Here is a 21,967-nt window from a genome sequence, read left to right as displayed (position 1 = left end):
TTTAGACTGGACATTAGGAAACACTTTTTTCCCAGCAAGAACGGTCAGGCATTGGAATGAGCTGCCCAGGGAGGTGGTGGAGTCACCAACCCTGCATGTGTTTAAAGGTCATTTGGATACAGTGCTTGGGGATGTGGTTTAGGGGTGGACTTTGTAGAGTAGGGTTGTTGGTTGAGGAATGATGAAAGACGAGCAGAGACCTCTACCATCACTGCCCTTAGCCTTAGATCAAGCACAGCAGTTTCAGCTCTCCAGGGCTCAAAGTACCCTCGGCATCACAAAGGAGTTTGCTTACTAGCAGATCATTCGGAAGGGTCATTTGCAGCATTTCTGCACTGCTCTGTGAAGTAAGAGGCACTGTTTTGGGTGTGCCACTGCCCTGACCTCTGTGACAACCTGTTTCCTGAAACTCCCACAGCACAGTTATGAGCTACAGCAGTGGACTGAAGCAGCATTTTCACAGAATCATAGAATGGTTTAGGTTGGAAGAGACATCAAAGATCATCGAGCTCCAACCTCCTGCCACAGGCAGGGACACCTCTGTGCTAGTTTGAAGCTAGCTAAGAATGTTTTGGTGAGGAGAACTAGATTACAGGCTGTGGAATGAAAACAGTGGTGATGTCTAATTTGCTCACAGGCTTGCTGAGGTGTATAGGAACAAGAAATTAAAACACAGATAACCACTCTCACTGGGGCTGCTGGCTGAGCTGCATCTCTCTAACCTCACCCTACATTTTGGACTAATCCACTTTGCTTCCTAACCCCCTGACCGAACCTCCATTCTTCCTTGGGACTGGGGTAAGGTTGAGAGGGGTAGGAGGAAGGTGCAGGGGTGGTTGGGAGCCCCTCCTGGGGACTCAGGTTTCTGGGAGGGGAGTTGTGTTTCTGTATTACCTTTTACCTTGTCTATTTCTGTCTATAACTGTATATACTGTAACTCTCTGCTTGTATATTGTGCCAGCTGTAAATAAATAGCTTCATTCACATTTCCAGAGACAGTTGAGTCTAGTCAGGGTGGTTTCTAAAGTGTGTGGGGGCAGGGAACACCCAAACCATCACAACCTCCCACTAGAATAAGTTGCTCAAGGCCTCATCCAACTTGGACTTGAACACCTCCAGGGAGCAAGCAGCCACAACCTCCCTGGGCAACCTGTGCCAGTGTCTCACCACAGTCACTGGAAAGAACTTCTTCCTAACGTCTACTTTGAATCTTCCCTCTTCCAGTTTAAACTCATTACCCCTTGTCCTGTCATTACAAGACCTTGTAAACAGTCCCTCCCCAGCCTTCCTGTAGGCTCCCTTTGAATACTGGAAGGCCTCTATAAGGTTTCCTCGAAGCCTTCTCTTCCCCAGGCTGAAAAGCCCCAACTCTTGTAGCAGGAGAACAGATCACAGCACACATTTCCCTTTGCAGGACAGGTTATCAACCACAGAATCACAAAGTGCCAGGTTGGTAGAGACAGCAAGGATCATCTGCTCCAACCTTTCTCAGTGATAGTGCACTGGAAACGAGCTGGCCCAGCACCCTATCAACCTGTGGCTTGAAACTGACCAACGCAGGGGAATCCACTGCTTCCCTTGGGAAATGGTTCCAGTGTCTAACTGTTCTCATGGGGAAACATTTTCTTCTGGAGTCCAATGGGAATTTCCCCAGCAGTAACCTGTCCCCATCACCCCTTGTCTTCCCTGTGGGACACCTTGTAAAAAAAGGAATCTCCACTGTCCTGGCAACCACCCTTTACACACTGGTCCATGGTGATAAAGTTTGCCCTAAGCCTTGTCATCTCAAGGCTGAACAAACCTAGTCCTCTCAGCCTTTCCTCATGCAGCAGGGCTTTCCTCTCATCATTCTCACGGTGCTTCTTTAGACACTTTCCAGCCTGCTTGCAACTTTTTTTTCTACAGCAGGGACCAAACCTGCCGGCAGTGCTCCAGGTGTGGTGTGACAAGTGCTGAGTGGACTGGAAGAAGCTTTCTTTTGGTTCGGGTGAATGAGAAGTAATTCTCATAGCTGCTCCTGCTCGAAGAGTGACCATCCTGAGAGCTGCCAACAGCAGCACCATGCCCCAGCACCATAGGAGTGAGAGGCAGCAGTCACAGCTCTCCAGTAAGGAGAGGCTGTACTTGTGATTATTTCTCTGTTCAGTGAAAAATGTTTTTCTTCAGTCTTGAAGAAGTTGAAAAACACTTGTAAAATCTAGTTCTAGTCATTGTTATGTAGGTAACTGAATTACATTTGTGTTTTTCCATGGTGACTGATAATGTAAAATAATTAAGTATGAAGAATAATGAGGAGAAAACTACTTCCTCTTTTTGAGGATTAAGGGCTTACAAATTGATTCAATCCAGCTATTTCTAGTGCATGTAACCTCTGCAAAGAATATTAGAAAATTGTAAGTAAATGAAACTAAATCATATTCAAAAGCCTTCACACTGACCAGGAGACTCTCTACTGCTGATGTGAAAGCAAAACCAAGAATCTTTTCCTACATTTATACATGTACATTAACACAAATTCTGTGACATTGCTGACTGCTTGCTTTCTGCCCTCTTGGAGCAATACTCCATTTCTCTCAAATTTCTTCTCCAGCTGTGCAGCACTCAAGACAAGCATTCTCTGCTCTGGAGAAGGACAGGGGCCACAATAATTTGTTGCTAGACTATGGCTTGCACAACACATCTGTCTGAGAAGTCTTGGCTGAAGCACCTCAGAGGATACTTACCGAGGGCTGCCTCACAGTCACAACACTGATTTGTCCTGTTCAATACAGAACACCTTAGAATCATAGATTCATAGAATGGTAGGGGTTGGAAGTGACCTCTGAGATTACCTAGTCCAAACCTCCTGCCAAAGCAGGATCACCTAGGGCAGGTCACACAGGAACATGTCCAGGCAATGGAGTTGGCAGGGCTCATTAGGTGGGCTTTAAGCTAGGTCTGAAGGGGGTGGGTGAGGAAATTACTCTCTCTGAGAAGGAGAGAGATGGAAGGAAACTAAGGACAATTGAATCGAGAGCCCAGCTGAAGTGTATCTACACCAATGCACGCAGCTTGGGTAACAAACAGGAGGAATTGGAAGTCCTGGTCCACCAGGGGGACTACGATGTAGTTGCCATTTCAGACACTTGGTGGGACGACAGGCATGACTGGGCTGCTATACTGGAGGGATATAACCTTTTCAGGAGAGATAGGCAAGGGAGAAGAGGAGGAGGGGTGGCTCTGTATATTAGGGAGTCACTCCATGCCATTGAGCTTGAAGTGAGGGATGAAGGGGTAGAGACCTTGTGGGTTAAAATCAGAGGGAGGACTAACAGATCTGACATCCTGGTTGGAGTCTGTTACAGACCACCCAACCAGGATGAGGGAACAGATGAGATATTTTACAAACAGTTGGAGGCTGTCTCAAGATCTTCAGATCTTGTCCTTGTGGGTGACTTTAACCTGCCAGATATCTGCTGGGAACTTAATTCAGCAGAGAGGAGGCAGTCCAGGAGATTTCTGGAGTGCATGGAGGACAGCTTCATGACCCAACTGTTAAGCAAACCTACTAGGGGTCAAGCTCAGCTTGACCTGCTGCTCTCCAACAGAGAAGGGCTGGTAGGAGATGTGATAGTGGGAGGCTGCCTGGGGTGTAGTGATCATGAGATAGTGGAGTTTTCAATATGCAGGGAGGTAGGGAGGCACTTCAACAAAACCTACACCTTGGACTTTAGGAGGGCAAACTTCAATTTGCTCAAGGAACTTATTTCCAGTGTCCCCTGGGCAGCAGTCCTTGAGAACAAAGGGGTCCAGGATGGTTGGACCTACTTTAAACAGGAGCTCTTGAAGGCACAGGAGCTGGCAGTTCCCATGTGCCCAAAGATGAGCCGCAGGGGGAGGCGACCAGCCTGGATGAGCACACAGCTCCTGAAGGAAGTGGGGGAGAAAAAGAGGGTGTATTGCCTCTGGAAGGAGGGGAAGGCTTCTCCTGATGTGTTTAAGGAGGTAGCCAGACTATGTAGGAGAAAAATTAGAGAGGCTAAGGCCCAGCTAGAACTTAGGCTGCCACTTCCGTGAAAGTTAACAAAAAACACTTTTATAAATGTATCAATGCTAAAAGGAAGGGCAAGAAGAGCCTCCACTCCTTACTGGACCAGGAGGGGAACACTATAACTGATGATGAAGCAAAGGCAGAGGTCCTGAATGCCTTCTTCGCCTCAGTTTTCAACAGTAAGGAGGGAGGAGCTCAGGGCAAGTGGCCTCTTGAACTGGGGGATGGGGTCGGGGAGCAGTGTGTTCCCCTGGAAATTCATGAGGAATTAGTTCAGGACCTGCTGAGCCATCTGGACACCCACAAGTCCATGGGACCAGATGGGATCCATCCCAGGGTGCTGAGAGAGCTGGCAGCTGAGCTGGCCAAACCACTCTCCATCATTTTCCAGCAGTCCTGGCTCACCGGAGAGGTCCCAGGAGACTGGAAACTGCCAACGTGGTCCCCATCCACAAGAAGGGTGGGATGGAGGAACCTGGGAACTACAGACCTGTCAGCCTGACCTCAGTGCCAGGGAAATTGATGGAGCAGGTTCTCTTGGGGGCAGTAACTGCGCACCTGAGGGATGGCAGAGCTCAGGTCCAGCCAGCATGGGTTTAGGAAGGGCAGATCCTGCCTTTCTAACCTGATCTCCTTCTATGATCAGGTGACTGCTTGGTGGATGTGGGGAGGCCTGTGGATGTGGTCTATCTGGACTTCAGCAAGGCCTTTGACACTGTCCCCCACAGCAAACTGCTGGCTAAGCTGTCAGCCCATGGCTTGGATGGCAACACTCTGTGCTGGGTTAGGAACTGGCTGGAGGGCTGGACCCAGAGAGTGGTGGTGAATGGTGCCACATCCAGCTGGCAGCTGTCACTAGTGGTGTCCCTCAGGGATCTGTGCTGGGCCCCATCCTCTTTAACATCTTCATAGATGATCTGGATGAGGGCATGGAGTCAGTCATCAGCAAGTTTGCAGATGACACTAAGCTGGGGGCAGATGTGACTGAGTTGGAGGGCAGAAGGGCTCTGCAGCAGGACCTTGACCGCCTGCACAGATGGGCAGAGTCCAAGGGGATGGCTTCAATAGCTCCAAGTGCAGGGTGCTGCACTTTGGCCACAACAACCCCATGCAGAGATACAGGCTGGGGTCGGAGTGGCTGAGAGCAGCCAGACAGAGAGGGATCTGGGGGTGCTGACTGATACCCACCTGAACATGAGCCAGCAGTGTGCCCAGGTGGCCAAGAGAGCCAGTGGCATCCTGGCCTGCATCAGGAATGGTGTGGCCAGCAGGAGCAGGGAGGTCATTCTGCCCCTGTACTCTGCACTGGTCAGACCACACCTCGAGTACTGCGTTCAGTTCTGGGCCCCCCAGTTTAGGAGGGACATTGAGATGCTTGAGCGTGTCCAGAGAAGGGCAACGAGGCTGGGGAGAGGCCTTGAGCACAGCCCTACGAGGAGAGGCTGAGGGAGCTGGGGTTGTTTAGCCTGGAGGAGGCTCAGGGGTGACCTTATTGCTGTCTACAACTACCTGAGGGGAGGTTGTGGCCAGGAGGAGGTTGCTCTCTTCTCTCAGGTGGCCAGCACCAGAACAAGAGGACACAGCCTCAGGCTACACCAGGGGAGATTTAGGCTGGAGGTGAGGAGAAAGTTCTTCACTGAGAGAGTCATTGGACACTGGAATGGGCTGCCCGAGGAGGTGGTGGAGTCGCCGTCCCTGGGGCTGTTCAAGGCAGGACTGGACGTGGCACTTGGTGCCATGGTCTAGCCTTGAGCTCTGTGGTAAAGGGTTGGACTTGATGATCTGTGAGGTCTCTTCCAACCTTGGTGATACTGTGATACTGTGATACTGTGATAATCAGCAATGGATGAATAACAAGAAAGAGGCTGACAGCTCTAAAGTACATTTTAAACTGCATTTTGAGAGGAACTGAAAGCCTAAAAAGGTACTTAGAGTGGAAGGACGACAGGAAAATGGTTTTACTCCAAGAGATGTTGCCCTACAGGAAGTCAGGAACTAGGAGGGCAAGATGCAGGCAATATTTGTTCACTGCTCCAGAAATAACAACATCCATGGAGCACTTCAGCTTGTTCTTCTCTTGACAAATTGCTATTTTAATTTGTGATGTTATTAACAGATAGTGTAGAAATAGAAACTCTTGTCTGCAAATACAAACTCTTGTATGAAAAAATAGGTAAAATTTTCAATTCTCTGCCACCTATAAATTGCAGCCTCCCTTAGTTTTTTTAACCAATTCTCTGTTGTCACAATCACACTCAGAGCTTGAACTTTATGTTCCTATCCGCAAGTTTTCCAAGACATTTCCAGGATGTTTAATTTATGAGGAACACAATTGCATAAAAGGAATTGCCTTCTCATATATGCAGTATGACTTCCTCATACCCTCTAGAACTGCTATGGAAGGAGTGTTGGCAAAGGAGGTGCAAGCAACAAGATATCAGGGAGACACATTTCTGTCCTGGCTTTGGGAAATCTGTAGAACATAAAGATTTGCCCACAAACTGACTCTGATTTAGACTGGGGAAGGTGTAAGAACAGCTGCATACATTTATTCCCCATATACAGTCTGTGCAGACCAGTTCAGATAACTTAGCAGTTCTACTGCAGAGCCCTTTCACACAGTAGGACCCACTCCAGGGTCTACAACAGAAGCAGCAGGAGGACTGGGAATGATTATTTGTTTGGTTGCTGAACAATCCCAGACACAGGAGGCTCGATCTCAACACAAGGGGGAACTTTTTTACTGTAAGGGTCACAAAGCACTGGAACAGGCTCCCCCGAGAGGTTGTGGAGTCTCCTTCTCTGGAGACTTTCAAGGCCTGTCTGGATGTGTTCCTGTGTGACCTGAGCTAGATGATATGGTCCTACTCTGGCAGGGGGATTGGACTCAATGATCTCTTTGGGTCCCTCCCAACCCCTAACATCCTGTGATCAAAATGCTTCATTGAAATCAAAAAGTACGAAGAGGTGTTCTCAAATTCCAAAAACTCACAGTGAGAGTGCAACCCAACAAGGTCGTACATGAGAATGGATCTTAGAAGAAGTTCTTCAGTATGGCGGTTGTGAGACTCTGGAATAGGCTGCCCAGGGAGGTTGTGGATGACTCCTCTCTAAGGGTGTTCAAGGCCATGTTGGATGAGGCCTTGAACAGATAAGTCTAGCTGAGAGGTGTTCCTGCCCATGATGGAGAAGTTGGAGTAGATGATTTCTAAGGTCCCTTCCAACCTAAGCCATTCTGTGATTTCAGCACAGCTCTGAAAACAGCAGCACAAGGAAGGATAAGAAGCAGTTCAGTGATTTGTGACCCCACTGGGAACAGCTAGCTTTAAAGTGAACAGGGCTATGGACTTAACTTCCTCCTCCAGTATTTTTATGTAAGAACAAGTTAAAGAGATTCTAAGCAAGTGAAATTCTCATCTTCCATGCACCTTCATCTTGAGGAGCTATGAGCAACTGTCAGCACTTGGGAGTTTCAGATGCAAGTGTCTGTCTCTTCACATCCTCAGACACTCAGACCTTTAACATCTAGCACTTGGATAGACAAAAAGCAAGCTTCTAAACAGAAGAGACAAGCCTTTCCAAATAAAAGACAAGACATTCTGCTCAGCAAAGGAAAGCAAATAAAGAACTTACTGAAAAATGAGTGTTTCCAGAAAAGAGATTCCAACATCAGATGCACCAACCACCACAATTCGAGTGTTGACAGACACCTTGGAGTCCAGCACCAGCTTGCGGTTTATGTGATTCAAAGAGTAACTCAACTGTAGGGGAAAAAAATGACATAGAAATACATTAACAACAACAACAACAACAACAACCACTCCAAACAAACCCAAAGTCTGCTAATTATTGAATTATAGAATGTTAGCAGTTAGAATGGACCTCCAGAGACAGTTGAGTCCATCCTCCCTAACAAAGCAGGATTACCTAGAGCAGGTAACACTGGAATACATCCAGGTGAGTTTTGAAAGTCTCCAGAGGAGACCTTAAGGCCAGGCTGGATGAAGATCTAGACAGCCTGATCTAGTGTGAGGTGTCCCTGCCCATGGCAGAGGAGTTGGAACTAGAGGATCCTTGTGTTTCCTTCCAACCCTGACTGATTCTGTGATTCCAAGAAGACTCCATAACCTTTCAGGGCAGCCTGCTCCAGTGCTCTGTCACCCTCACTCTAAAGAAGTTTCTCCTCATGTTGCAGTGCAACCTCATGTGTTCCATCTGTACCTGTTGTTCATTGTCCTATCCCTGGGCACCACTGAAAAGAGACTGGCACTGTCATCTTGACACCCATGCCCCAGATATTTATCAACAGTGGTAAGATCTCCTCTCAGTTTTCTATTCTAAAGACCTGGGTCTCTCAGTCTTCCTTCATAGGAGAGATGTTCAAGTCCCTTCATCATCCTGGATTATCTCCAGCAGATCCCTGTCTCTGCTGAATTTGGGAGCCCAAAACTGGACACAGTATTTCTCTCTAGATCTGCTGGACACTCTTCTTGATGCACCCCAGGAAGCCATTGACCCTTTAGACCACAAGGACACGTTGCTGTCTCATGCATAACATGCTTAGAATCATGAAGCCACCAGTACTCCATTACCCTCCTTTCACACAAAACCTAGCTTGGCTCACCAGCATGACTACTGCTATGGTTTTTCAGTGCACAGCACAAGATAAATGTAGAAAGCTGTGCATGTTTAATAGGTCACCAAAAATCAGCAGAGCTTAATGGTCTGTCTCCTCCTGCAAAACATTTTGTGGAGTATTTGTAAGAGAGGAAAAAACACTGCTAAATGTAGTTTACTACCACTTAGCTAGCACCTGGGGAACATAAAATTACCTGGTGTTTTATACCTCCTAGATTTTACTCTTGCTGTTTCATTTGTGGAAGTGGTTTTACTTGTAAATCAATGACAAATCTTCAGTGTTTTTTGTGTGTTTAATTGAAAACTCTCTTCCAAAATGATAGAATTAATCTTTTTTTCTCAGATACAGAGCAGTTACACTGAAAGCCAGGCTGTCAGGTGAGTAAACCAGAGTCTCAGTACCACTGAGATCAATACTCTGGCTAAAGATCTTACTACAAAGTTTGTAATTACTGGATGCACAGAATCACAGCATGTCAGAGGCTGGAAGAGACCTTGAAAGCTCATCCAGTACAACATTCCTGCCAGAGCAGGATCACCTAGAGCAGATGACACAGGAACACATCTGGGTAGGTTTTTAATATCTCCATAGAGGGAGACTCCACAACCACTCTAGGCAGCCTTTTCCAGTGTTGTCACTCTCACAGGCAAAAACTTCCTCCTCATGTTTAAATGAAACTTCCTATGCCTCAACATCCACCCATTGCCCTTTGTCCTGTCATCGGGCATCACCCAGCAGAGCCTGGCTCCAGCTTTCTGGCACTCACCCTGCACGTCTTTATAAACATTGGTGAAGTCATTTCAGACTCCTCCAAGCAGCACAGGCCCAGCTCCCTCAAGCTCTCCTCATTACAGAGATGTTCCATTCCATTCATCATCTTTGTGGTTCTGTGCTGGACTCTCTCAAGCAGTTCTATATTGCTCTTGAACTGGAGGGCCCAGAACTGGACACAGGATTTTCATAGAATCACAGAACTGTTTGGGTTGGAAAAGCCTTCTAAGATCATTGAGCCCAACCACTAATCTAATACCACCATGGCCATTAAACCATGTCCTGAAGGGCCATGTTCACAAGTTTGTTGAGCACCTCCAGAGATGGTGACTCCACCATCTTCCAGCCTGTTCTAATCCCTGACCACTCTTTCTGTAAAGAAAATTTTCCTAACATCCAACTCAAACCTCTCCCTGGAACAATTTCAGGCCATTTCATATCACCTGATACTGGAGAGAGGAGACCAACCTCTACCTCACTCCAACCTCCTTTCAGGGAGCTGTAGAGAGCAATGAGGGCTCCCCTCAGTCTCCTCTTCTCTGAGTTGAGCAACCCCAAGTCGCTCAGCTGTTCCTCACCAGACCTGCTCTCCAGGCCTTTCCCCAGCTATGTTGCCCTTCTCAGTCTCTATTCTTCTTAATGCAAACAATGCTTAGTACAATGAATTGCACACTGGATTTTGCTTTTCCATTTATGTCTCTGGGTGTCTCAGTAGCTAAGAGAGACTCTCAAATGCACAGGAAAGCTCCAAGAGATAATAATGCAGTTGTCAATTTTGCCCTAAGCTATATTTTTCAAATTTCTAATGCAAGACAGAGAAACATTTCCCGACGTGCAGCACCACACACTTGTTACTGCTCTGGGTTGTACACATTCCTGTTTCACTGGTTGCATAGCTGCAGATACACAGCTGCACTGAAGAAACAATACAGCCACTTTGATCATGTCAGACACTTTTATGTATTTCTGCTGTGTCGCTTTGGCTGGAAGTAACCTAAGGCTTCTAACAAGTTCTCCTCATGAATAGGAGACAGAAGGTTCATAAAATTAAGTCCTCTAAATTCTTCCTATGAAACTGAAGTAGAAGGACATTATTTATGTAGACAGTGACAGAATAACGGAAGATATTCACAGATTGCATCAGGCTGGAAAGGACCCTCAAAGGTCACCTGCAGTGAGCAGGGACACTTCCAACTAGATCAGGCTGCCCAGGGCCATATGAAGAATAAGTATTTTGCTTTAAAGCTATGACAGTGATACTGCCCTTCTCAAGAAATACCTGGCACACTGTGATCCCCAAGAGACTTTCAATACCTAAAAAAAAGCGTTTTGGGGTGCTGGTAGATGAGAAGCTCAATATGAGCCACCAGTGTGCATTTGCAGCCCAGAAAGCCAACTGTATCCTAAGCTAAATCAAGACAAGTGCAGCCAGCGGGTTGAGAGAGGTGATTCTGCCCCTCTTCCCCACTGTGCCCAGTTCTGGAGCCCCTGATACAAGAAAGATGTGGATGTACTGGAATGCATCCAGAGAAGGGCCACGAGGATGATCAGAGGGCTGGAGCTGGAGCTCCTTTCCTATGAGGACAGGCTGAGAGAGTTGGGGCTGTTCAGTCTGGAGAAGAGAAAGCTCTGAGGAGACCTTATTGTGGCCTTCCAATATCTGAAGTGGTCTACAAGAAATTTGGGAAGAGACTTTTTAGGATGTCAGGTAGTGATAGGTTGGGGGAATGGAGCCAAGCTAGACTAAGGGAGATTTAGATTAGATATTAGGAAGAAATTCTTCACCATGAGGGTGGTGAGACACAGGAACAGATTGCCCAGGGAGGTTGCGAATGCCCCCCTGCTCTGAGATGTTCAGGCTGGATGAAGCCTTGAGCAAGCTGGGCTAGGGGAAGATCTCCCTGCCCATGGCAGGGGGGTTGGAACTGGATGATCCTTGAGGTCCCTTCCAACCCGGACAATTCTGTGATTCTGAATTGGAGACCTACAGCTGAGATTTCAGCATGTGCTCCTTGCAGGTGGTGAAGTCCATGTAACACACCAGAATGCTGTCCTATACCTTACAGAAAGGCCATGGACCAATCACTTGCAAACTCTTATCCCTGTATAGCAAGTAAATCAAAATGTGACAAGATGAAAACTCTTCCTGGGCCAGGCAACATTATTTTTTACTGCCAGATAAATGTTCTCCCAGTTGCAGTTCATCACAGTGCAATGATGACATCCAGTGGTGAGCCATATTCATCTCAGGAAGAAAATTCCAGAAGATAATTAAAACCTTTTTATCTTTATTGAAAACTGGAATGGTATTGAAAATGGGAGAACCAATGCCAATTATTAGAGGGAACCCTCACTGCTTAAAAATCCAACTTGTGTGTCTTACAAGTCACTAAATAGCCATGTCCCAACTACATCATTTGACATTGTCCTGAGCCTTCTGATGTTGTTCTAACACTTGCATAGATACAATGTACCACAAACAGGAGTTGGGGACACTGCACGTAAGGCCCTGCTCTTGATACTCAAATTCCTTGGGCTGTGGGCTCCGCACACAAGAGCTCTGACAGGCTTTTTTGTGCTGCTCCTAGGACAGCAATGAGTTCTGGAGAAGAAATTACTACTGACGATTTTGCTGAAACATGGCTTTTAACATCACTAATGAAATGCTGAAATGAACACCCAGAGAAGCTACTTGTAATGTACCTAATCAACCAGACTAACGAGAGAGGCACATCAGCAGCTAATAAGATGAACCCAGGAGACCTTAAGGCAATGCCAGGTTCAAACATCTCCTTGTCCTGCAGTGCTGTCTCCTTGTGGTTTGGTTGTTTTTAAAACGTATTCCAGCAATGAAATCCAAACATAAAACTATTTCCTATGCAAGAGCTGTATCTAATTTATGAAATGGCTTCTGTAGCAACGATACAAAGGCAGCATATGAGCAGAGTGGAACTGGTTTTGTTCCCCATACAATGGCCCCAACACCAACAGCTGTCATGCTTCAGAAATCACCTTTCTAACAGCTAAGTACACTAAATGGCCCCAGGGAGTAAGGAATTAGGTGGATGGGTCCCATAATACCACCTTATTCTAACGAAATGTCAGGACAAATGACTACATATGTTCCCCAGAGGAGTAATCAGACATCATAATTGATAGGTCAATAGCAAACTAACTTGTTTATTTTGTATCCAATTTATTAAATAAACCAGCAATCATTAACTAATGCAAGGCAAAAGGCAATCATTGCCATCATTAAGCAAGACATGCATGGCTCAGAAAAAAAAGTATGTTCTTTGGTTATCAGAAGGATGATTTTCCTTCCTGGCCACTCTGGCACCTGGACAGCCTCTGCAGTTGTACCACCTACTGCCTTGCTTCCCCACAGGCGGGCAGAGGGGCCACCCACACCTCCAAGACCAGGTGCTGACCTGCCTTCCTTAAACCACAGGAGGCAGGGCTTCATGGGGATAGCCAGTGCTAGGCAGAAGGAGGCTTTCCAACTGCTCCTGCACTTCTCAGGGTATTTGTCTGAAAGCACAAACCCTGCCTGCCTCTCACCTGTGACCTCACAGCACAACTGGTGCACATTGGTTCTACACACTCACAGAATATTTTGCAGCTTCTTTTACAGAATCACAGAATCAGTCAGGTTGGAAAAGACCATTGAGATCGTTGAGTCCAACCTATCACCTAACACATTCTAATGAACTAACCTATGGCACTAAGTGCCTCATCCAGTCCCCTTTTAAACACCTCCAGGGTTGAGGACTCCACCACCTCTCCGGGCAGCCCATTCCAATGCAAATCACTCTTGATGTGAAGAACTTCCTCCTAACATCCAGCCTGAACCTACCCTGGCACAGCTTGAGGCTGTGTCCTCTCTTCCATTGCTGGTGCCTGGGAGAAGAGACTCCACTTGGCTACAACCTCCCTTCAGGTAGCTGTAGAGAGCAATGAGCTCTGCCCTGAGCCTCCTCTGCTGCAGGCTGCACACCCCCAGCTCCCTCAGCCTCTCCTCATAGGATTTGTGCTCCAGGCCCCTTACCAGCCTTGCTGCCCTTCTCTGGACATGTTCAAGCACCTCAACATCTTTCTTAAACTGAGGGGCCTGGAACTGGACACAGTACTCAAGGTGTGGCCTAACCAGTGCTGAGCACAGGGGAAGAATGACTTCCCTGCTTCTGCTGGCCACACTGTTCCCAATACAGTTCTATTTATAACCATTGGAGCCTGGGCTAGTTGTGGTATTTCTGTAAGCAATATTTACCCTAATTTTCTACAAGAGAAATTTTCTTTTACAGTGTAAAGCACAAAGGAGATTAAACACTTAGAAATGAACAGACAAGCTGGACAGAGGATTTTAGCTCAGAGAAAAGCAGCAGAGCTATGCTCTGCAGAGGGTGTTGGTAAATGTATCCTGGTGCAACATCAGCAGTGTGCAGAGATGCGTTACACCTAGCACAAAAACTCTTCATGCAAAGACTGCCTGACACAGCAGAATTTAGATTTGATTGCACACCAAGGACTTGGGCCTTTCCAGACAAGCACACTTGTTTAACAGACTTAAAATTTAGCCCAAAGTGCCCCTGAATTCAGGAGGATTGCTCAGGGTACTACAGGATAAACACGGGACTGACTTATTAGGTACTTGGCACCTTAGAATCATAAAATGTCAGGGATTGGAAAGGATCTCCAAAGATCATTGGGACCAAGCCCCCTGCCGACGAAAGGCCACCTAGAGCAGGTTACACAAGAACCCATCCAAGTGGGTTTTGAAGATCTCTGGAGAACAATACTCCCCAACCTCTCTGGGCAGCCTGCTTGAGGGCTCTATCACCTTCACAGTGAAAAATTTTTCTCTTCACGTTGGGATGGAATTTCTTGTGATTGAGTTTATGTCCTTTGCCTCATGTCTTATCACTGGGTATCACTGAACAGAGATTGGTTTCATCCTCCTGACAGCCACCCTGCAGATATTTTTCGGCACTGATAAGGTCCTCTCTTTGCCTTCTCTTCTCCAAACTAAATAGCCTCAGGCCTCTCAGATCCCTCTCTACTACAGCAAGTCACTGGGATCCTCCTTGCTTGATCTTGGGGAATTCTGTGCCAGTCTGCAATGGTTTTGCTTTAATTTAGCATTTGCTCGGGAGAAACTTGAGCGATAGCTACTGCAGTACACTACCTGCACAATCTGTACTCTGTTACTGTAAAAAACATCAGCAGGAGTAAAAATGATTAACAAAGCTGTTCTTAGGTTAGTGCTGAGATCAGCAACAGTGGTGGGCAAACAAGGTGATGAACAAACACAGCTATTTTAATTTCAAATTCCATTTTCATCACAAGAAAAAAAGTCAATGTTTACTAAGCAGATATGAACAATAATGATTAGGAAATGTATGCTTTTTCAGCCTGCATTGTAGTTTTTCCCTAAATACTCCATTAGGAGGTCTCATTAAGAGTGTCTGCAAACATTCTTTCCAAAGATGTTTCCAAGCTATCACGGATTTACACAAATACCAGAAGCAGAAAGCAAAAGGAAAAGAAATACAACTGTGATAAAGATTGTAGCCTCAGCATAGAACCACAGAATAGCAGGGGTTGGAAAGGACCTCTGAAAATCAACCAGTCCAACTGCCCTGCCAAAGGCAGGTCATATAGGAACACATCCAGACTGGTTTTCAAAGTCTCCAGAGAAGGAGACTCCACAACTTCTCTGGGCAGCCTGCTCCAGGGCTCTGTCACAGTGATGTGGTGGAGGGGCAGCAGCCCCAAAACTGAGGCTTTTCTGTGCCTCCACATGCCCAGACATGTTTTTCTGCCAGGACCCACGAGGCAGCAAACAAATTGTGTAACACACACACGCCCTGCCCATGTACCCCTGGGGTCCACCCAGGTAATCCCCTATTGGGAGGTCCAGGCATGTCTCTACTGCTTACTGGGGCAAGGTTTGGCTTACTGCCAACCTGATTGGTCATTTTAAATGTCCAATGAGCCACGAATCACGGCCCCAGAGCCTTTAAAGAGGGGTGCACAGCAGCATCACGTGGTCAGTCTGTTCAGATGGTCCAGACTGTTTACCAGTTCAGAAGCTTAGAGCATTTAGACTCAGCTCTGATCCACAGCAGCACCTTGCTGCACTGACCAGCTTGCATTGGCCTAGACAAAGGATCAGGCCTCACCTGCAAGCATTACAGAAGCCCAGACCTCATGCATTGATCTCAAGGCACAGTCATGCTATATGCGAGCCCTCTGAGAAGCAGAGCACATTCATGCCTGCACCATACATATATGGGGAGCCGAGAGCCCCTGCCTAAGCCTAGAGCTACCTTGATTCACCTACGGAGTTAAATCTCCATGCAGCATGGCATAGACCCTGTTTGCCCGGCATAAATACTACTTGCCAGCTATCCTGTAGGCCTGGAAAGACCCAGGCCCAGCAGACCCTCAGACTGTCTGCAAACCTGCAATCGCAGCCTGCTAGCTGCCCAAATCGTGTCAGAAGCTACATGGACAAATCCTTCTCCTGCATCGGGAAATTCCTGCCAGCTGACATCCCTGGACACGCACAGCATCCAGAAGTTGCAGCTCGAAGGCAGAGGTCACCCCAGGAGAGGAGGTTAGAGAAATACTGTTACCCCAGAGACTGGGAGAACCCTTATCAATTCCCCTTGCAAGCCTGGACAGACTCCAGCTATACCAAGACCCCAAGTACTGGGCACACGCTGAGACAGATTCCCAGGAGGGTGATTAATGATTAATACTCAAGAGCAGCACACCTAAGTAAGCTTTAAACCTTTGTAATATAAGTTATCTCTACCTAAAGAGCACACAGTTACAGCCCTTGCTGGGCAAACACTAGAGTTGTTAAGAGGCATTAAGCCTAAGAAATATTTCTCTCTGTCAATAATTGTTAGTAATTTGATATTTCCACTTAATAATCAATCCCTGTAAATATATATATCCCAAAGCTATTTTCATAAACTTGCAACGAACCTGATTTCATAGTGGTTAGGGGTGGGGTAAATTTGTAAATATTAATTTTAATAAATGATTTTATAAAAAATCAAAACCGCCTCAAATTAATTTCTCACCTCCCCCTAACAGGGGAGGAATAGAGAAATCCCCTCCATGACAAGTGAGGGTGGTGAGATGCTGGAACAGGGAGGTCATGGATGCCCTCTAACTGGAGGTGTTCAGGGCCAGGTTGGACGAAGAGATCTTGAGCAACATGGTCTTGTGGAAGGAGTCCCTGCCCATGGCAGGAGGTTGGAACTAGATGATCTTCAAGTTCTCCTCCAACCCAAACCATTCTATGAATCTATGAACTTTACAGCATTGTTGTGCCATCAGAGTACACATTAATTACACTGTTGTCACATAACCTAAAATGAAATTAAGAATTATCTGTAAACAGCAAACATATTTAACTGAAAACACTGCCAGCATTTCCAGACATTACTTTCTGCCACAGTGAACAAAAGGACTTTGTGAAGCTTTGATTTTAAGCAGGTCTTGTTTCAATTCTCTGGTTGTACTATGAAAAGCCCTGAACATCTCTGATCAGACTTAACTGGGTAAAAGCTTTCAGTGTTTCCTGGATCTGGAATGTTACTCTCTGAGAGAAGACAGCACCACAACACATCACACAACCACCTCCATACCCATATCAAAACAGGATTAGCTTCTGGATAGGGAGAGGGCAGCAGCATCTCTGCCCTCTTACAGACATGTCAACTGAGGGAGCATTTTCTGAGCATACTGGATTCAATGATAAATGGAATAGATGCACATAATTAAAACTTTAAAAATAAAATGTCACAAACATCCTCATATTTCATTCTGGAAATAATGAACAGAAGGTAGCTAAGTAACAGAACAAGGAAACAAGAGAAGATAGCTTCCTAGAGCTGACAGCAGTTGTGGACCTCCATCTTACATCAGCAAACATTACCTTTCTGTGGAATGGAAGTATCTGTGCCCTCCTCACAGGTTGGAATAATGCTACTTCCAAAGTCAAGCTACAAAATGCTCTGGAAAGCCCTTAAAACAAGCCTGTCCTGTTTTGAAGTGAAATCAACTACTTTAGGTTGCTGCAAATGTCATCAACACCTGTGCAGTCCTGACATCCTGCTTTCAAAATAAAGAGAGGTTGTCTTACTTTTAATTTCATACATGCACATAAGTGGCAAACATTCAGAGCATTCCTGTTAATGATGCCATCTGGTGTCTCCCAGTACTGTGTAATATTCAGCCTTCCAAACAAGATGTAATGGCAGCAACACACAAAACTTGCTGACATTTACAATAAGGGAATTTATTCTCAGCCACCAGTTCAGAATGCCTGTACTTGCACGACTGCGGTTGCTACAAAATCATCACCTTTACCCACCAAGTGGACATACAATAAATAATGGATTCTAATCCATGCACAGAGCACAAAAGTATTAAGAATTCATTACTCCAGCAAAATTGTATATTAAGCAACAGTTACTGCTTTAAAAATTAATACTACTTTCTGGTTAAGTGAAAATTCCAAGTGTCAAGCCTTTGTGTGGAACACCAGTGGGTGCATAAACACATTAGAACATGTAGGAATGCTTCTGCTTTCACTTGGATACAGAAATCTTTGTATTTATAAAGCAGGGAGTTCTCTTGCCCATCCTACCCAGGCTCTCTTTGCTATATTTTTTATCTATCTTGTCTTAGTAGAGTCTTAAAGATTAAACAAATCCATTGGAAGCCTTTCATATTTTAATCCCTTCTGGTATATTCCAGTACCTCAACTGAGTTCACACAGGACAGGAACTAGGCCAAAATGAAACCTTCTGTTACTACAGATTTTCTACCGAGTCACCACACACTGTGTGTGGAGACAGCACCAACAGCTTTTCTTAGCCACAATTGGTAATTCAGTGCATTTTCAGCTTTGGTAGTGGAGTAGAGCTGCAGAGAAGGCTCCAACCAACACACAGCTGACTATGCCTGTGGTAATGCATAGAGACCATGTCAGGGAATCATAGAACGGTTCAAGTTGGAAGGGACCTTAAAGATCAAAGATCACCCACTCCAACTTCCTTGCCATGGGCAGAAACACCTCTCAACTAGATTCAGCAACTCAAGACCTCATGTAACCTAGCCTTGAACACCCCCAGGGAAGGGCATCCACAACCTCTCTAGGCAACCTATTTCAGGAACTCACCATCCCTGTACTGAAGAACTTCTTCTTAAGATCCAGTCTAACTACTCTCCCTCAGCTTCAAACCATTCCCCTTTATCCTGTCTCTAGACACCTTTATGAAAAGTCTCTCTGCATTCTTCCTGTAGCTTCCCTTCAGGTATTGGAAGGCTGCTCTAAGATCCCCCCAGAGCTCTCTCCAGACTGAATCCAAGCTCCCTCAGCCTGTGATCATAACAGAGATGCTCCAGCCCTTTGATCATCTTTGTGGCCTTCTTCCACACTCGCTGCAACAGTTCTATGTCCTTGTTATGTTGGGGACACCAGAAGGGATATTACTCAGTAACTGTTGCCCTGTAAGCTGCGCTGTGATGTGCTCTTGCACAGCTCTGTGCTTCAGGCAGCCATGAGTTCCACAGTAAAGGCTTTGTGCTTTATACTGCTTGTATCTATCCCTGTCCACCTTGACATTTCTCTTTAGACATGTAAAGTGAAAAACCTTGCTCCCCTAATTCCTCTCAACTGTTCAGTTAGAAGCAAAAAGCGTTGCTAGTTCAGAACAGACTGTTCTGTTGTACACAGCCTGTCCAGAATGTTTAGAAAACTTGCTTATTTTATTATCTCTTAAATTCAACCAAGCTAAAATTCTCTTGCTGCACCCTCTAGTCCAGCTGGGACTTGGAGGTGCTGGAGTGGGTCCAGAGGAGGGTAACAAAACTGGGGCAGGGCCTAGAGAAAAAATCTTATGAGAAGCAGCTGAGGGAGCTGGGGATGGTTAGTTTGAGGAAGAGGAGGCTGAGGGGAGACCTTACTGCATCTACAACTATCTGAAGGGACATTGTGGAGAGGCTGCTGCTGGGCTCTTCTCATAAGCAATTGGAGACAGAACAAGGGGAATGGCCTCAAGCTGAGGCTGGGGAGGTTTAGATTAGACATTAGGAAAATGTTTTTCACAGAGAGAGTGGTCAGGGACTGGAATGAGCTGCCCAAGGAGGTGGTGGAGTCACTGTCACGGAGGGGTATTCTGCCGCCTACGCCAACAGCGGTGGAGGGGAGAAATTAATTGGTGAGATGATATCCTATAAAAAGATATAATTTATTAACTTCAATATTCTGAACTCTTGCCACCCCCTACCACTGAATTTTAATATTAATATTTGTTCTTACACAGTTATGAAAGACATTCTAGGAATAGTATCAAACAACAACGTATTAATAACTAGCAAACATTCAAACTATTAAACAGAGAGAGGAGCTTCCCTGTGGCTTAATGCCGCTTGGGGTCAATGTGCTGCTTGCCCAGTGGGTGGACTGAAACTCTTTCTGCTCTATGGCAGAAGGCAATAGAAATTACAGAGGCATTAAAGCATTTACTCACAGATTCTTATTAATTATCAATCACCCTCCGGGGCTATGTCACAGCCTATTGCAAGTGTCCAATCTTCAGGGGACTCTTTGCCCATGGACTTTGAGGCTGGAATCCTCCTGGCTTCAGGGGAAAGGGGAATCTTCCCGGTTTCTGGGGAAATGACTGTCCCTGATCTTGTTCTCCTGGCAAAGGACACAATCTCTGTCCTTGTCTCCTGGCTTCTTCTGGATGCTCTGTCCAGGTATTCTTAGGTAGGATCTCAGATGCAGAAGGAGTCCGATGCCATGCAGTGTCAGCACGGTGTCACACTGGCCAGCAGGCTGATCACATGCAGACAAGTGGAGTCTGCTCCTGGTAACTTTGGCGGCAGTAGCGCACACCAGGCAATAAGGCAGGGGGTGTGCAATAGGGTGCACGGCTGCATGGGAGACTGAGCTCTGCAGATACAGAGAGGCAATACAGGATCTAGTCCTGATACCTCACCACAGTGGCATGCAAGTGTGCACAGCTGGCTGGGAGACTGAGCTCTGTAAAGGCAGATGCACTGCATGCAAAACTGGCAGACAGGCAGGCATAAGCTAAAAGCAGTGCCGGTGAGTCTAAGTGAGCAAGCGAGCGAGTGAGCACTTTGTTTACCTGTGTGCCTCTATTTATCTAATGTGGGCCAAGATTAATGGCCCTTAGGACACCACAATGACCAATCAGGTTGGCAGTTAGCCAACCTTACCATATTAGGTGAGAGCCACAAGCCTGGACCTTCCAAATATGGGAATCACATGGGCCTTACACTAGGCAGGCACGAGCTGGGTGTGTGGGGGCTTACACAACCACCTTACACAATCAGGGGCCCTGGGCACGCCAGACTTTATGGCACCAGGTCTGTTGTGCCCCTTTGTGCTCGCTTAAGTGTTTACCTCTGGTTATGGTTAGAAAAACATGTCCAGGCAGGGCAAGGCATGAATAAGCCTATTTGGGCCTATGGGCCCTCCAACATAGTCACACTCCCTGGATGTGTTTAAAGATCATTTGGATGTGGTGCTTAGGGCTACGGTTTAAGGTGAATCTTGTAGAGTAGGGTTCTAGGTTGGACTTGGTGATCCTGAGGGACTTTGCCAACCTGCATGTTTTTGTGATTCTGTAACTTGCAAGCATGTGTTCTTCCTGTTCCTCTGCTCTCCTGCACTTTGACACCAAGGTATTACCTGTCAGTCCTTTCCACGCTTTTTCCATGACAGATCAGTGTGATGGATTATGCTCAGTCTGGCCTAATTCATAGATGCGTAGAAGTCACTCCCTGGATATCTATCCAGCCACGCTGGCAGCTTTTGAACAAGTTTGAAGTCAGATAGCCTGGAGAACATAAAGCTGGGCTGAGCACCCCACTTGCTTTTTGCCTGACCTTCATTCACTCTGTCCTGATTTAAACATTTCCCATTGTGCACCTGTAGCATCACTTGAGATAGCCAAAACTAATGTAGAAAGCATTGGGTTAGCTTGGTATCCTTCAAAACAATCTCATGCAGCACTGTATGAGCTTTAGTATCACTGCAGTGCTTTGGTAGTCATTAAAACTGTTCTGTCTTCTTACTCTGAGCTACATCAGAAAAAAAAATCATTCTGACCTGTGCAATAAAACCTGACAGCTTGAATGCAGCCATTAAATAAAAAAAACCCAAACAACTTGGTGATACTGTGATACTGTAACTAAACATAATCCTCCCCCCAAAACCCACACCCCAACAGCATAAATCATAATGAAAGGGTAGAAGCAAGAAAATAATTCAACAGATGTGTGACATTTTTGTATCTCATTGTGGATCAGTTATTTTTGTTAATTATATCACCTATTCTTTCCTTTTATTGATAATTACATGAAACAGATGGATAACAGAATGCTTCCAGATGGTGAGAAAGCAAACAAGTTTAAGAATTGTTTATTTATGAAGAAATAATTTAAAATTGTTTAAGTACCTCCAGTTT

The 21,967-nt window shown here is 46.0% G+C and overlaps 1 protein-coding gene across 6 annotated transcripts in view; it reads right to left on the bottom strand.

The window, feature by feature from the left end:
* Positions 1-21,967, bottom strand: part of CFAP61 (cilia and flagella associated protein 61) — a 164,788-nt gene that overhangs the window by 82,678 nt on the left and 60,143 nt on the right. For all 6 annotated transcript variants that reach the window (XM_064145703.1, XM_064145702.1, XM_064145705.1 and 3 more), the window contains one exon: positions 7,664-7,791. In XM_064145703.1, coding sequence (XP_064001773.1) covers positions 7,664-7,791 — 128 coding nt within the window. The remainder of the gene's footprint in view (positions 1-7,663; positions 7,792-21,967) is intronic.

The sequence above is a fragment of the Pogoniulus pusillus genome, chromosome 7 (genome assembly GCF_015220805.1).
Source record: "Pogoniulus pusillus isolate bPogPus1 chromosome 7, bPogPus1.pri, whole genome shotgun sequence".
Lineage (NCBI taxonomy): Eukaryota > Metazoa > Chordata > Aves > Piciformes > Lybiidae > Pogoniulus > Pogoniulus pusillus.
Note: the sequence above shows the minus strand (reverse complement) of the source record. Positions and strands in the feature narration are given on the sequence as shown.